The sequence below is a fragment of the Plectropomus leopardus genome, chromosome 18 (genome assembly GCF_008729295.1).
Source record: "Plectropomus leopardus isolate mb chromosome 18, YSFRI_Pleo_2.0, whole genome shotgun sequence".
Taxonomy (NCBI): Eukaryota; Metazoa; Chordata; class Actinopteri; order Perciformes; family Serranidae; genus Plectropomus; species Plectropomus leopardus.
In genome coordinates, this window is record NC_056480.1 from 16283565 (window position 1) to 16299752 (window position 16188).

General features: G+C 40.8%; 1 protein-coding gene across 1 annotated transcript in view; it reads left to right on the forward strand.

Moving 5' to 3' along the window:
- LOC121958172 (calcium-binding mitochondrial carrier protein Aralar2) overlaps window positions 1-16188 on the forward strand; it is a 62791-nt gene that overhangs the window by 32858 nt on the left and 13745 nt on the right. Inside the window, exons 10-14 of the mRNA XM_042507043.1 lie at window positions 1278-1362; window positions 3248-3406; window positions 5768-5820; window positions 6571-6651; window positions 11942-12082. Coding sequence (XP_042362977.1) covers window positions 1278-1362; window positions 3248-3406; window positions 5768-5820; window positions 6571-6651; window positions 11942-12082 — 519 coding nt within the window. The remainder of the gene's footprint in view (window positions 1-1277; window positions 1363-3247; window positions 3407-5767; window positions 5821-6570; window positions 6652-11941; window positions 12083-16188) is intronic.

Here is a 16188-nt window from a genome sequence, read left to right on the forward strand (position 1 = left end):
TAAAGCAGTTTTCTTACATGTTTAAGAAAAAAAATTTTTTTGTTTCATGCCATTTCTGTGGAATAATAACATCATCTGTGTTTAGATTGGTTTCTTGTAGGCCTTGCTTCCATTCTACACTACTGCCTGACCAATCTTTTAGGAAAATGAAGGCTCAATTTACGGCACAAAGGAAGTGCGTCAACCATTGTGCTACCAACCCAGAAAGAGGATAGCACTTCTGTTTTTTCCCGTAACTATCCAAAGTTAGCAAAGAGTATCAGTGCAAGTGCTTTGCAGTAACTATTCCCAGTGGTGGAAATGGCAAACAGTGGACCAAACGAAGTAACTGTGGAAACCAAAACACTGTGTCCTTTGTTGTTGGAAGTTGCTAGGCTCTGAGGAAAACAGAGAGTAATCTGGTTGTCTTTGCGACAGTGACGCCAACAATAATAACACAGAAATGCTATATGTTTTCACTTTAAATCCACACAATACATTTAATATTTTGAATCAGAAGTAATTCAGCTTTTATGTGTTTTTTCGATTAGAGATAAATGAAAAAAATATCTTTAGGAATAAAAAAATCACACTTTAAAATCATACATAATTAATTCCAGCAATCAAGGAGTGCAGTATTTCTGTTGCTTCTAATAGTCCCAAATTGTTTAGTGTATTAGTTCAATTCCCTGTCAACAAATAAATAAATTGAGAACTCTGACAATTAATTATTCCTGTAACTACCTTTTCTGTAGATTGGGAGCATTGTAAGGACATCATCTGGAGCTATGTGAGATATAATGGCCCTTTTTTCACCATTCTTTGGCATTATATAGTCTAAAAGATATATAAATGATTAAAATTTAATAATATATTTTATATTATACGTACATCATTATAAAATACTAAACATCTTGCCTGCATATTAAGAATTTTTTGTATTGTATGACTTTGCATGTCTCATCAGCTAAAAACATTTACGTAGCTTCCCACTCTCTTTCCTGTCTGCATAGCTTTATTAATTAACCATTATACTGTATACCAATATCCATCATAAAATTGGGACTTGCTTTAAAACACTATACAGCAGGTGTGACAAATGATTGATTTAATAGCCTGTAATTTAGCTTGTGTGACAGTAGCATGAGAAACAACATTAAGGTGTATGTGGATTGGTAAAGAGAGCTCTGTCTGGAACAGTTGCTTGTCTAGTGTCATGTCTCTATCTAACTCCTTAAGTTGTTGTATTCCAGTTATGCACTAATGTCTTCATTGTCTCCTTCCCGCTGTGTGAGCAGCAATTGGGCAGTGACGTCTCCCGCCCCATCCTCATCCAGGTGGCAGAGTCGGCCTACAGGTTCACCCTTGGCTCAGTGGCAGGGGGTAAGAGTCACGCCCCATTGGCTCCCTGCATACCTTCACCCCACCACCCACCCATCCACCTACCTGCTTGCGTGTGTACCTGCCCCCCGCCCTCCGCCGTCCTCATAAGAAAAGGGTGAGAGAGACGGAGGACAATGGCCCCTCTATTGCCCCTTCCTTTGCTTACAAGAGCAACGGTTGCTCCCCTGCTTAAAGAGAAGTGCTCCCTCTCTTTCTTTTTCTCTCTCTGTCTCTTTTTCCACTCTTTACCAGCCTTCCACCTCCCTCTGTCCTGGCTCTCGCTCCTCTGCGTGTCATGGGAAAACCCTCTTGTGTGGATTCTTTTGTACCTGTGTGAGTGATCAGAAGAGGGAGGATGAGGGTGGGGGGTGAAGGCCGGTGTCGAGGCCTTGTATTTGGCTTCAGACTCCCCACTGTTTTTCTCCTCCTCCTCCTTCTCCTCCTCCTCCTCCTCCTCCTCCTCCTCCCTTCCTTCATTCCTCCCTTCTCCTCCTCCTTCTATCCCAAAGGAGACAGCTTAATAAGGAGGTATGGGTCTGCCATCCCTTCTTCTCTCTCTGTCCCTCTCTAATTAAGTCTGTCGCCTTGGGTCGGTTCTTTTTGTTTGTGTCCGTCTGACGGGCCGAAGGCACTGGGACTCAAAACATTTCGACATCTTTCCTAACATTATCCCCACAGACTTCCCCTTCCTCCTCCTCCTTTTCCTCGTCTTCTTCTTAAAGGGTCAGTTCACCCAAATTACAAAGACATATTTTATCACCTACGTATCTTCAGTGGTATTTAGAAAAGCTACCTGCTTTTTTGTGTTGCTCCCAATTGCAGTAGAGGTTTGTGGAATTTTATTTTTAGGGTTCACAGTGTTTTCATACTCTTATCCTAAACCTCTCTTGCATCTTGGTGAGGTTTGATGGGAGTTACAAATTTCATTATAAAACTCTCTGAACTGCACAAACGGCAATAAATTGCTAGTCTCAACCTGTTTATGAGAAGGTGTGCTCTGCGATTTTATTTCATTCACAGGTGAACTGTTTAATCTGCATGTCCAGGTAGACTTCACGTCAGTCTAGTCATAATAGTTTCAAAAGAAAAGGTAGCTTAAAGTTGTTGTTGTCAGATATCATATGATGCTAACAACACTATCTTTTCTGTACTCTTACTTCTCTGTATAACTTTCTCTGTATGTTTCAATAACGTTGTCTTCAAGGGTACAGTTTGGATCTTTTGATGTAAGGTTGTATGACTGAATATGTACTTATCCAAAGTCAGTGTATTACCTACAGTAGATGTCAGTAGGCACGACCCCAGTGTGGAGAAGCAGGCAAGAGTACTGCCGCTGAAGCTTTGCAATGTACCTCTTTGAAAGGGGGCAGCAGCAAAACTTATTTTAGCCACCTAAAAATAATTTTATCTGTGTTACTGTGTGACTTTGGCGTTAAGAAGGTTTGGATTCACCAAGGTGACACAATAACACAAAGTAATCGAGGCAGCGGTAGCCCAGCAGCTCCCATGTTCAGCAACCTAAAATTACTTTTTGTCAGTGAAGTCTGGTGGCATTGACAAGAGTATTGAGCATAGTGCCAAGGTTTAGTTGTGAGAATATTCTAAATGTAGCATACACATAAACTGTCATTGATTTTTTTAGGTAGCTATAATACATTTTGCTGCTGCCCCTGCCCACAACAGTGCATTACTTAGCTTCTGTGTCTCTACCCCATCATGCTTCTCCACACTGGGGGTGTGCCTACCAACTAGTGCAGGTAATACATTGACCATGGATGACTACCTAACTACTATATATACTACTACTATGTATATTGAAATGATCAAACAGTGTATTCAGAACCTGACCAGTATCTTAATAATCTTTTTTGTTTATTTTCTGTAGCTGTGGGTGCCACAGCAGTGTACCCCATTGATCTGGTGAAGACGCGTATGCAAAACCAGAGGAGCAGTGGCTCGCTGGTGGGAGAGCTCATGTATAAGAACAGCTTCGACTGCTTTAAGAAGGTGGTGCGCTATGAGGGCATCTTCGGCCTCTACCGAGGTCAGTATGCATGGACACAAATTTAACCCCCCAATTCTTCTAAATGCATAATATCAAATATTCACGCAATGTTTGGTTGGGGTTGCATGGGCAGATTATGAGACAGTGGGTCCCTGGGCACAGATATGCCAAATATCCACCACCTCTCCTCGATAGGAATAAGACTTTATGGTGGTTTTGCCTTTTTTATGTGTTTTTTGTTGTTTGTTTGTTTTTTTGTTTCCTTGTGGTAATTTTATGTTGTCCTTTAAATTTTTGTGTCCCTTTATGGACAATTTTTGTCATTTTGGTTTTATTGTCCTTGTTTTTAGTTATTTTATGACTCTTTTAAGTTCCTTTTGCATGTCTCCTTGGTAATTTTTAGTCCCCTATTTGTAGGTACATGTTAAATTCAGTGACATTTTACAAATGAAGGTCAAGGGAGCTGGCCTGGCACTTTGGCACTTTATTCAGTAATATATCCATGTTTAGTTTCTAACTGTGCAGTTGATGTCATCTTTGATGCAGCATATATCCTACATTAACAGTGCAGCAGTTAGTGTAGCTTATGTGTGCTGGACTGTTTATTAGACATTGATTACAATGCACTGCTTTTACTTTTCCAGATCTTTCTTCTCAGCATGTAGAAAACAGTCTGACAAAAGTTAACTCAAGATCATGGTGGGTACCATGGCCATGCTCTGTACAATCGAGCAATATATGTTTAACATACAACATATGTTATTTTCTCAAAACAAAAACAAATTCATCAAAGTCCATCCCCAAATTCGTATTACAGACAGCTTTCAGGAAACAAACGACTCACAGGCTGTCAAATCCACAAAACGGGTTTTGAAAAAAAAGGAAAAAAAGATCTGAGTTGTGAGAGAAGAAAGACGGAGTTAGTAGTAGGGACAATAAAAAAGAGGAGACGAGAGGAGAAGAAAAGTGTAGGGTAGACGGGAGGGCTATGTGCATTCACCTCTCTGTTGACCTGTCTTCTTTGAAGTGATTACTGGCTGGCTGGGGACTTTCAGAGCAGGACAATGAACGTCACACGCAAGGCCACATACCTTAAGGCCTGTGTCAGGATGTGGTGATGTCGCATGTCTGGACTCACACCAACACATACACAGACGCTGAGCAAAGGCACAAGTATGTAAGCATGCACACACGGACATGGAAGTGACTACTTGGGCATGCAGGTACGCACATACCAGGGCACGACATCTCTAATGACTACCTGCCCTGTCTTCAGAAGCAGGGGTTAGAGTGTCTGTGTCCGTATTGTTGGGGTCGGATTGAAGAAGAATTGAAAAGAGGTCCCCTGGAATTGTGGCGGGGCCTTTTTTTAAAATCCCATGATTCTGATTGACAGCGCCGGGCTCCCAAGAGGAAACTTGAATGCTTGAATTTCTGTGGGAAACACAAAGGCCATCAAGAGAGGAATGGCTTCACAGACACAGAGACAGACAGGTCTGGCTCCAGATAGATGGCCAGACAGGTATCCTGACAGCCAAACTGTAGTTATGAAACATAAGTTGAAAGTGCCTCCACTGAAGACTTTGGAAAAATCTGCTGAGCGCAGAGTGTGGAATCAGCAGCACAAAAATGGCGCAGTTACTAATGTAGCATAATGCTGGGATTTCTGATAAACAAAATGGCACAAGAGAAACATGAGCACCTTTTCATGGGGACGATAGTGCCACAATAATTTAGGTGAATTTTCCCATGTCCTGTCATGTGTGTGCATGTATGTTCTGTGTTGAGGAAAGTACGTCGGCCAAAAAAAAAAAAAATCTTCAAAAATGATTTCAGTTTCCTTTTAAATGAGGTCCAGGCATCAGGTCCTTTTGCCAAGTTCCAAATTGAGTATATGATTATGTGTGTTTGTGTGTGGGCTTGCTACACACAAACTTGTGTGGATTATTAACTGTGTTTGTTACTTTAAGGAAATGTGTGTGTGCTTCTTGCCTTAGGGCTGGGTAGGGGGCCAAGTTTCATTGTGCTCTGTTGTGATTATTTTGTTTATTTTTATCCTGCTCTGGTTTGTAATTGAGGTCTGCGTAAACTTTTGGTTGGTTTGTTTTATACTCTGCCCTTTTTTTTCCCTATACTGGGAAGCAGTTTCCCTCTCTTCATCCTCTCTTTACCCCTTCTTCCTCTCTCTCTTGCTACTCTGATGTCCCCCACACTCCACATCAATAGATTTCATTAGCGTCTGGAGGATCTTTCAGGGTCGGACGCATGCAGCGGGAAGCCACACATCATGTGGAGTGTGTGGAAGTGGTAGATGTATATGTATGTATGCGTATTTGTGCGAGTGAGTAGGGGTACCACAGCACTCTTTTTTTCTAATCATTCGTCGTCTTCTAATGATAGGTCTTGTACCACAGCTACTGGGTGTGGCGCCCGAGAAAGCCATAAAGCTCACAGTAAGTCACTACGTTGGAAAGCACACAGACACACAGATGCACATTCACACACAGACGGATACTCACGAGGTTCTTCCATCACTTCAGTCTATTAGATGGATTTTATATTATGTGATATTGCACACATGACACATAGATAGATGCAAATAATGACCCACTTCACAGTAACATGCAAATAACCTGATTTATTCTGTTTTTCTGTATTTTCAGATCCTACGCGAAACATTGCACACTGTATATTGACTGTATGTTCATATAATGTTTCACCATACTGTCTTTGAAGTGAAAACTGCCAACTATTCCATCCCAGCATTTTCTATTGGTTATCTGCTTATCAACTCCTTGATTATAACATAATATACAGAGTTTCCACAGTCATGAAAAACCTGGAATAGTCATTGAATTTCACAATCACATTTTCCAGGCCTGGAAAAGTCATGGAATTAGTAAAAACCATTGAAAATTTTGAAAAGTCAGGGTGCCCATTAGCTCAACTAGTAGAGCAGGCACCCCATGTACAAAGGCTATTTTATTGCTGCAACGGCAGCAGGCTCAGTGATCCCTCAAAGCCCAAAAATAATCTTTAACAAGAACATTTTGGAAAAATCATGGAATTACTAAAAATCATGTTATTATTATTCTATGGCCAATACAGTGTGCAATCAACATTCTACTTCATATTAAATACGTCTTTTTCCACTTTGAAAACATATTGGTTTTTGCCTGATATTGTAACCTTTGTGCATCCAGGTGAATGACTTTGTGCGTGGAAAGACCAGACAGAAAGATGGCACAGTTCCGTTGGCAGCTGAGATCCTGGCCGGTGGATGTGTAAGTCTGAAGTCAACTGTTACATTTTGTAATGACAACTTTTTTTTTCTTTTTTGATAGTAAACTAGTGGATAAAAACCTGCACAGAATTTAAGACAGATTTGCCAATTAAGTGTTAAATTCAGGGGCCTTCCTTTCATCGTCAGCTTTTAAAATATAGAAGTGAAATGGGGAAAAACAAAAGCTAAAAAAACAAAAAAGAAGACAGGAATCGCAGGTCACTGTTTGAAAACATGCTTTCCAAAGTAAGTGAAAACCAATCTTGTTTCACTCCTATTTTTGGTGCTGTGATTAACACAGGAATGTAAGAAAAGAAACAAACAAGAAATACAGACAGAGGGCAGAGTTTCTGGAGATAAATACAGTGCTATAAACTTCTAGTGGGTCATAAATGATGAATGAGAGGGATAACTTTTGCATGAGTGTATACATCATTGTTTAGGAAAATCCTGCATATTGTACCTTTTAAAATGCCTGATGTTTTTAAATCATTTTTTCAGGGTAAAGGTTGCTTTCAGTTCCTCACTCAAAATCTTTGAAGCCCAAATCTCTACTATGAGTTCTATGAGAGTGTTGTCAGTATGAACATGGCCACAGATATTCAGCATGTTTGCAACAGCTACAAATACAGTCAACATTAAATTTTTCAGTGTTCACCTTTTTTTCCAGAGAAACTCAAACATGGAGCCTCTCTCTCTCTCTCCCTCTTCATCATCCTGGCTCTTCAAAGTGGACTGTGCAGAAAAATGATGCTGCACAGTTACACAGACAGTGTATACAGTACTAAGGCAGCCTACATCTTTTAACTATGTTTACCTGTTTTCTGAGTGCCGCCCCTCTGACAGTTGCACAGACAGACATGGACCTGTTTGGAGGCCAGAAGTCTCTGTTTGTTGATGGAACGTGTAAAGATCACACATGAGAGAGCACATGCACATACTGTACATGCTCGCCAGAGTGTGTGCATGCATGACAAACAGAAGAGCATACAGGTGCACGGACACACACACACTTACAGGGAGGAGATGATTGACAGCGGCTGCTACCTGAGACCTCAACCAGTCTGTTAGCTGCTCCCCTTCCATCATGGGTTTTGATCACTGAGCTGTCACAGTCTACCCCCAACACATGCACAGGCACACACGTGCATGCACACACACACACACACACACACACACACACACACACACACACACACACACACACACACACACACACAGTGAGTGCACCAAGGCCAGCAGCTTCAGCCCGAGCAAATGAAAGAAGGTCTTTCACTCAATCCGTCTTTTGATGCTGATCACTAAAGCAAAGTATTTCAGGATACACAAGTCATTATGGGTTTAGCTCTACTCAGACACATTCAATTGACCTTATTAGTTCTAGCAATATGTTTAAGAAATGTTTTAGCACGGTACATTTGCTGTTGAATTTTGATTTTTTTTGTGATTTTGTTTGGGACGGAGACAAAAATGAAGAAAGTGCACTAGCCACAGGAAAGCAAATAAGCTGAAGAAATGTTCAGCACTGTACTGGGTGTGAAAAGTAGTGGTTGCCTTTTTTTTATACAGTCCATATGGATTCAGAGGCAGAACCTTAACAGATGCATAGGGAGAGGAGAGGATAAATGTAGAAGAGAGGAGTGTGGATGGATGGATTTTTCTTCTTTTCCTCTGTGAGCCGTCGTGACAGCTCCTTTCATCCTGGCTGAGGCCCCGGTGTTAGTGCTGGCACTGCACTTTGCCTGCCACTTTATCTTACACACATACACACACACAGTCCAACACACGCATACACAATCACACACACGCATTGACGTCGAACCCTCCTGAACCCTGTTTTAGCGAGGCTCCAGCCGCAGCACATGAAATCTGTTTATATCATTTGGTAGCTGTGAAAGTGTTGGTTTGGACCACAGTGTCAGCCTCAGGTCTACAGTGTATAAAGCAAAAGACAGAGGGAGAAGGACGGAGAGCACAGGGGAGGAGCAATGTTATATGTTCACGCTCATAGAGCAAGTCATAGACTTATCTCAACTTCTTAATCTCCACTAATTTTGTCTTTTCATGCTCCTGTCCTCTGTTCACCTACGTCTTTTTTCTCTTCACCTCCTCCTCTCACTCCCTCCCCTTCCCCTTTCTAAACACGTGGCTCAGCACCATTTAAGCTCCAGTGCCGGTTGCCAGTTTCTAATGATTATTTGGTAAGAATGGCATGCTCCGTCGACTGAGCTGGCTGGATGCTTATCTGGCAGTTACTGGCCCGCATTTTAGGACTTAAGTTACACAAAATACTTACTGGGTCATTGCTGAGAGGGGGAGAAGTGGGTACGACTGAGAGTTAAAATACAGTAATACTTTGTTCATTGTAAATGTATCACAGTTTGCATGGTTGGTTTAAGTCTTTGTAATGGGTTTCTTATTCAGGGCTGATGTGAAATTATGAAAACATTATCAGATGATCTAATGCACACAGATCTCCGCATGCAGCATTAAGGGTGTTAAGTGCAAATTCATTGTTATTTATGGTAGGCGGCTAATGTAATTGCTTGTGTGTATGTGTTGGGGGGGTTCCTCAAACTTTACTAAGCTCTCGGTATGCTCTCTGTGCACACATATAGCCAGGAGCTGTGATGCGTGCATAAGGTGCTGACGTCCCAGGTTTCTAAGGATCACCTTGCCTTGTAATTACCTGAGAATCATCAGAGAGCTGCCGACGCTGTCACTCCATAATCACAACCCTCAACCTCTCCGCCCCAACCTCGACCTTCCCTCACTTCTCTTGTTTTGACTACTCCTCTCTCTTGTTTCTGCCTCACCATTTTTCTCTCTCTCTCATTAGCGCACTCTGTTTATTTGTCCGATCCTCTCGTTTTCTATTTGTCTCCCTCTCTCGTCCGGGATGCTCAAAGTTTTTGAGTTATTTCCCAACAGCTACGTAGGAACGTGGGATGGTGAAGTGCACAAACAGCTCACTCCTTTTATCTCATGTTGTCAGATCTAATTGTCAGCTCATCTCTGTGAACAATGTTGTTGTTTACTCTCCTTGAGTAAACAACATCTCCATCTCCAGTCTCATTAGTATCCAATTGAAGCAGCCAACACTGCTAGGGGCCGGAGCCAATAGCCTCTTGATGCTTACGCTATTAGCCAGCATGTAATCAACTAGGTTATTTCCATAAAACAAGTCGTAAAGAGTTAGCTGTGAGATGTAGCAGCTTTAGAGCTGCAGGCCTCCTGCTATTCACAGCCTCTCATTGGGTCTGGAAGGGAAGCTGTAGCCCACTACGCTGTGTGTTATTTAAAAAGTGGCTGCACACACCTTCAATGAGACTATTATGATCTCTGTTTCTCCCTCCTCCCTCTCTTCTTGAAGGCAATATATGGTAACACTTAAAATTGAGGGAGCAAAATAAATGCCCATGTTGCAGAATGGAGCTTGATGCCTTCCCGTAAGGCGACGAGCACAATCCATCATTCATAACGAAGCCACTGAAGGCGGGGGAGAAAAGGAGTGAAACAACAACAAACAGACCAGGCCTATTTAAGACAGAAATGACGCCATGGCAACCGATTGCTATCTAATTGCGATGTTCCGCCCTTCTGAGTGTAGCTATGGTAACCACTGGCAACCATAGCGAGAGAGAGGGACAATATTAGAGAAGATGAGAGAGATCATTTGAGGGGAGGTCAAAGTAAAAAACAGAGAGGATACTGGAAGAGACATCCAGAGGAAGAGAGAAACAATTAAAGGAAAGTGGAAGACATAGATAGTCAGAAAAAGCCCACTTATGCCCAAATGGAGTAAACATTTCTCAGTTTCAAGAAGCACTCTGGAAATGCCGTCATGTTCCCTGACTAGACACAGTTAACCATTTGTCTCGCCACAACTCCACCACAGCAGCTACCTCTCATACTTAAAAGTCCTGCCGACCTGAAAGGCATAGAAACCAGTCTGAACTTGCTGCTGTGTTGTTGCCCTCACAAGTACAGGTTTGGAGAACAGTGTGAAGTGAGAGGTTAGAGTGAAAAAAGAGAAGTCAGATTCCCCGCAGGGTCTGTGTGATGAAGACAAACAGCTGACAGACTCGACTGCATCAGCTGGATTTCCCGGTACTCTCCTGTATTCTCCTCCTCTCCACATGTTTGTTTTGCAGGTGGTTGCTGAGGCGGCATTATTGTTAAGGTGCATCACTTGCTGCCAGATAGTTACAGTAGTTATCAGTCTTGATTATATCAAAGGGACAGTTCATAACAAAATCAAAAATATATAATTTTCCTCTTATACAGCTCAGCTGGGTGCTCCCAGCGCTACATTGCGCAGTTTATTTTCAATAAATTCTACACTGAACATCAGGTTTATTTTTCACTTTGGATAAAGAGTTAAATTACCCTGGGTAAGTGTTAATGTCGAGCCCTGTGACAGAAAAAAATGTTCAGTTCACGCAACACTACAAGGTAGAGTGGACTCAGTGCACTGTAGCTGATTTAGTTAACCTAAAGAATTTTTCGCCCAATTGACCAATCAACTGGCTTAAAAGTGGACAGAATTTTAGTCTCTGCTTGATTACATTCCTACTTGGCTTGTGGTGCTCAGGGTGCCAAAAAAATACATTTGAAAAACTCAGCAGCAATGTCTCTTTACAGAAATTCTGACCTGGTTACTCAATATAATCCACAGACCTTGTTGTGAGCAGTTTCATGTAACTAACTAAACTGTTTTTTTTTCTTTTTTTCTGATGTTGCAATATAAAATCTCAAAATATTATTTATTTATTTTTCTTATTAAAGACATTTTTTTTTTTACAGGATCCATCTTCTTAACCTCTTCATGATGGGAATCGAAGCAGTGGAATCTCACATACAGAGAAACACAAAATCACCAATAAATGCTAGGTTTTATCCAATTCCAACCAGATCTGATGTTTTGAACCAAAAATGTAATATTTTATGTTAAAATAAACATTTGGGCAAAACTGCCCTTACCTCTATTTAAAAAATGTTGGTTCATTGTTGATGTTCTTTTTTTTCTTCCAGTTTTGTTTTTCGTAAAGTCTTAAATTTCATCCCGAGTGCATTGAAAAAAGTCTTGAATTTAATTTGCCTTAAGCTGCAGGAACCCTGATCGCCAACACGACAACTCACACCTAATCTAGAATGTGCTACCGTTAAGAACTTTCCCTTTAAAATGTCAATCCAAGTGTTATGTTGACATGAATCCTTAAAAAGAATCCAATCCATATCTCTCTCCTTGAAGTTCATTTCATTTTCTTTTTGTCTATTTGTTCCTTCAGGCTGGTGGCTCCCAGGTGATCTTCACCAACCCTCTGGAGATTGTAAAGATCCGTCTGCAGGTGGCAGGAGAGATCACCACGGGGCCGAGGGTAAGCGCCCTGTCCGTCATCAAGGACCTTGGCTTTTTTGGACTTTACAAGGTGAGAATCGTCTTTGGGGTCAGAGGTGCATATATAGCACACGTGTCTAAACCTTTTAATCTCAAGTTCCTTTTTCCACTATTACAATATTTTAACTTTTCTTATCTATTTTGTATGATTTGCTAAATCAATTACATCATTTCAGAGAATAGAGAATTTTAGCATGCAGATGTTGTGTAACTGTAGTATTAAAAGATTATAAAATGAACAGCATTAATTGCCCCCTTTGGATTGACATGATGTAATGTCCCGGGTCAGGATGACAGGAGGGACAGGATAAGTGGATGGTGGTGTACGTGTCTTTATTTTTGCTTGCAACATTTTTAACTCTAAAAATGGAAAATAACTGTAATCCCAGTTGTTTTACCACGACTGTCTCTATAAAAAAACAACCAAAAAAACCAAAATGGAATATACAATGAAAAAATGTACAGTTAATATTGCTGTACATATGAAAGTTTTTTTTTTACACACAGAATTTTTGTAGTTAACTTAACTTCTTCTGAGGTGTCTTGGATTGTTGTTGTATTAAAAAATACCAAGGCTAAAACTGGTATCTGACCGAATACTCATGAGCAAACTACTTTCCACGACAAATCAGAGCAGCATATTACAGAGCAGCTAATTACGATGCTACAAACTGCATACTGTAAAAAAAACCCCAATATTCTCTGTTCTGTTTAATATTCCCAGCCAGGTTTGCTCAAGTCACAGTAGGACCAGTGAGAAGAATTACATTATTCTGGCTATTTAGTGATACACAACTTTACTTTATCCTCTTTACATTAGAGTTATCAACATCTGCCAGCCATTAGTGCCAAAATCCCTTTGAAATGTGTTGCTTTCAACCTCTTGGATTCATTTCAATCTTCCCCAAAACAGACAAACCCACTTTTTCCATTTTGTCTCACATCAACTTATTATGTAAGATGTTAGCTTTGTAATTTTTGTCCCAGAAGTGCTGATGGGAGATGCCTTGGTTACATTATTCACTTTTGAACAATCAATAGGCCGAAGAAATATTTTAAGAGCAGTTAAAAATCAGTTCACTACAATGTATTGGTATAAGAATATTTGAAATTGACTACTTTAATGATAAAAAGTGGATGTAACTTTGAAGTGAAACTCACACATATCTTTAAATGAGAAATACAGTCCTGGAGGAAGCCCAAAGCCATATTTAACTTAGCCCCTTGAAACCTGAGCAAACTGGCTTAATTTCTTTTAAAAACAAGGGAAGAAGGCAACTTCAGAAGAAATGAACCAAAAATTAGCAAGAAATCAGTAAAGAGTACAAGGAAATTCCCTGAAAATTGTCTCAAAGAAAGAATAAAAAAGAAAAAGAATGTTTAAATCAAACAAAGAAACAAGGAAATGGCTTAGTCAATAAGTCAATAAACTATAACAATTCTATAATATAATTTTGAACATGCAATTATGATAACAAACGCATTTTTTACTACCTCCCACCCCAGACATTTTAAAAATCATTTTCTAAATCTAGTTATTTATTGCATTTTGTGGGACATCTCCTCATTGCCTGTTTTCCCATGCTTTTGAAAGAAATCAAACCAATTTCCTCAGGTTTCAAAGGTTTAAATACTTGTTAAATGCATCTGAAAGCAGCTCAATAAAAGTTATGTTGAGCCAGTTTTTCAAAGGTTAATCCTAAATTAAAATTAGATTTGTTGCAACCATATTAATGAGATGTCCAGCATCCATTCTATTGTATTTTTATCAGCCTTAAAAGTTCACAGCAATCCATTATTTCTCATTGCTGTTATGACTAAATTATATGTGATTTTTCTATCAACTATTGTACAATTATACATCACGTTACCCCACATCAGCCATCATTTAAATCAACAATTCCATGTGGTCTTCTGTTCGAGAACAAGAAAAAACACAATTTATGCTAAAAGCTGTATTTAACCTTAATTGCCATAATTGGTATTTTTCAGTGGCACGGGGGTAAAAATTACAGTGCACTGTTTGAACATATTAGAGTTGTATGATATTATGCACCCATTAGATTGTAAAGCAAGCGTGAAAAATTATAGTGTCATAAGCGGCTAATATGAAAATATTGTTGCGGTGGTGTGTTTAAAGAATACTTCCTGTATATTATAATTATTGTTTGTATAAATATAATGACTTTGAACATTCGTCTGTGTGGACCAGTGAGGTGGACAGCCACATACTGTTGTTTTTGTTTGTTTTGGATGCTATCAGGAGCTATAGGAATCAGTGGCTACCGCTAACAGTGGCAGCTTAACTGGCACGACGAGGACATTAGCCCTCAGGGTAAAACAGAGCATGTCTAATTAAATTACATAAATAAGTCCTAATGGAGCTCGGCAGGGGAGATTCTGCTTCAACTGTAAACACAATCAACTGTGAAAATGTCAGTCTAATACCTGTGGTTGTATTCATTTGCAAGTAAGATGATGGCACTTGAGTTGTCAAATTCCAATAAGTAAACTACTTTTCAGTGAAGATCTAGCCATCCTTAGACAGGACTTTAATTTTGATGGTCTGCTGATTATTTACAACACTGGACCTTATCACTCTGTGTGTCCCAGGTCTGTCAGTGTGATTTCTTTCTGTCTGCACCTGTCGTCAGACAACTTACCTGTGCACCTTTTGTTCATTTTTATCAAGGCCGTAATAGAGTGTGGAGCCTCCTCTCGTCTCCGTCTACCTGCCTCTTGTTGTTTGTGGAGTTGTGCACTCACTCTGTGTAATTTATGACTATGTTGAAGTCAACATAGCTACTGTCTCCATTCAGCCGTCTGTGAGAATGCGGCTCAATGCTGTGTGTGCATGTGCACATGTTTGTGCACATACTTCATTGTGTTCGTATCTGGTCCACGCACAGAGAGGAGACAAAGTGCATTGAGAAAGCAGTAGCGGTGCTGGCGGTGGAGGTGGTGGTGGTGGAGGGGAGGCAGGGAGGAGACGAGCTCCAGCCTGCAAGCCCCAGACGGGCTGGCTCCGGAGGGGCTGCACCCAGGCACAGAGCTGCCTTTGTCAGGGTAATTATCCTGACGCTCACCCTCCGCTGGTGGAACTACCGATTGGTAGGGTGGCTAACGCACTAGCGCCACCATTCATCACTGGGAGAAAGTTGTCAGTGTCTGAATATCGACCCAGATGACGTTTCATGTTTATGGACTTATTGTACCTAAGTTTTTCTTGTGTGCAAGAGTACATCAGAGGCATTTTGTTTAATCTTGCTCAACTAAGTCTTTTAATTTCATCTTCAATACACACACTCTGTGAGCCGCCGGTGCATTGCCCAACCCAACACCCTGATATTAAAGCTTCTAGTCCCAGTCCCTGTGACGCTGCTTGTCTGTCCTGCCTTGATAGAATCTCCCACCTTTCAGCAGCCGCTCGGGCCCCAGCCAGCCAGCAGGAGGGACAGGTAGACAAGAAGTGCCAGAGGAAAGAGAGGGAAAGAGATAGCCCAGGTATCTGCCAATCCTCTCTCTGTTTGTGTGTGTGTGTGTGTGTGTATAGGAACCAAAGGATTATCCCATAGGAGTTAAATGAAGCCTGTCCAAATCAGGGAGACCCTGCCCAGGTCTTTAAATGCCTTCTGTTGACTGTAGTTGCTGTATCAAGGAGGTGGCAGCGTGCCAACAGGCTTGAAATACAGCAGGAAACTCAATAGGCTTGATGATATAGTGTTGTTTACAGTGGCAGACAAGGAGTCATCTTCGTCAGCCAGTCTGTCTTTCTCTACATTTTTTTTTTTTTTTGGCCTGTAAGCTTTTGTGTTTGGAGCTGCCTCCCTCACCTGCTGCTGAGGACACAGATCACTTGAATATGGAGAGGCATGATTTGTTGTGGCCAGCATTTCAGGGTTCTTTTGGAAGTAATTTCTTTGGCGATAACATCAGTTCATGCTTGAATATCTGGTTTGTGAAGTTACATACAGTGGCTAGAAAAACAAAACAAAACAAAAACAAATCCATCTTTAGAGACCAGAGCCAGAAGTCACAGCCTGAATCCCTGGAGCCCCATCACTCTTTCTCGATTCTCCTTTCTTTTTATTCTTGTCTTTGTTTTCCCTTTCTGAGAGTTTAACTCTCAACCCAATA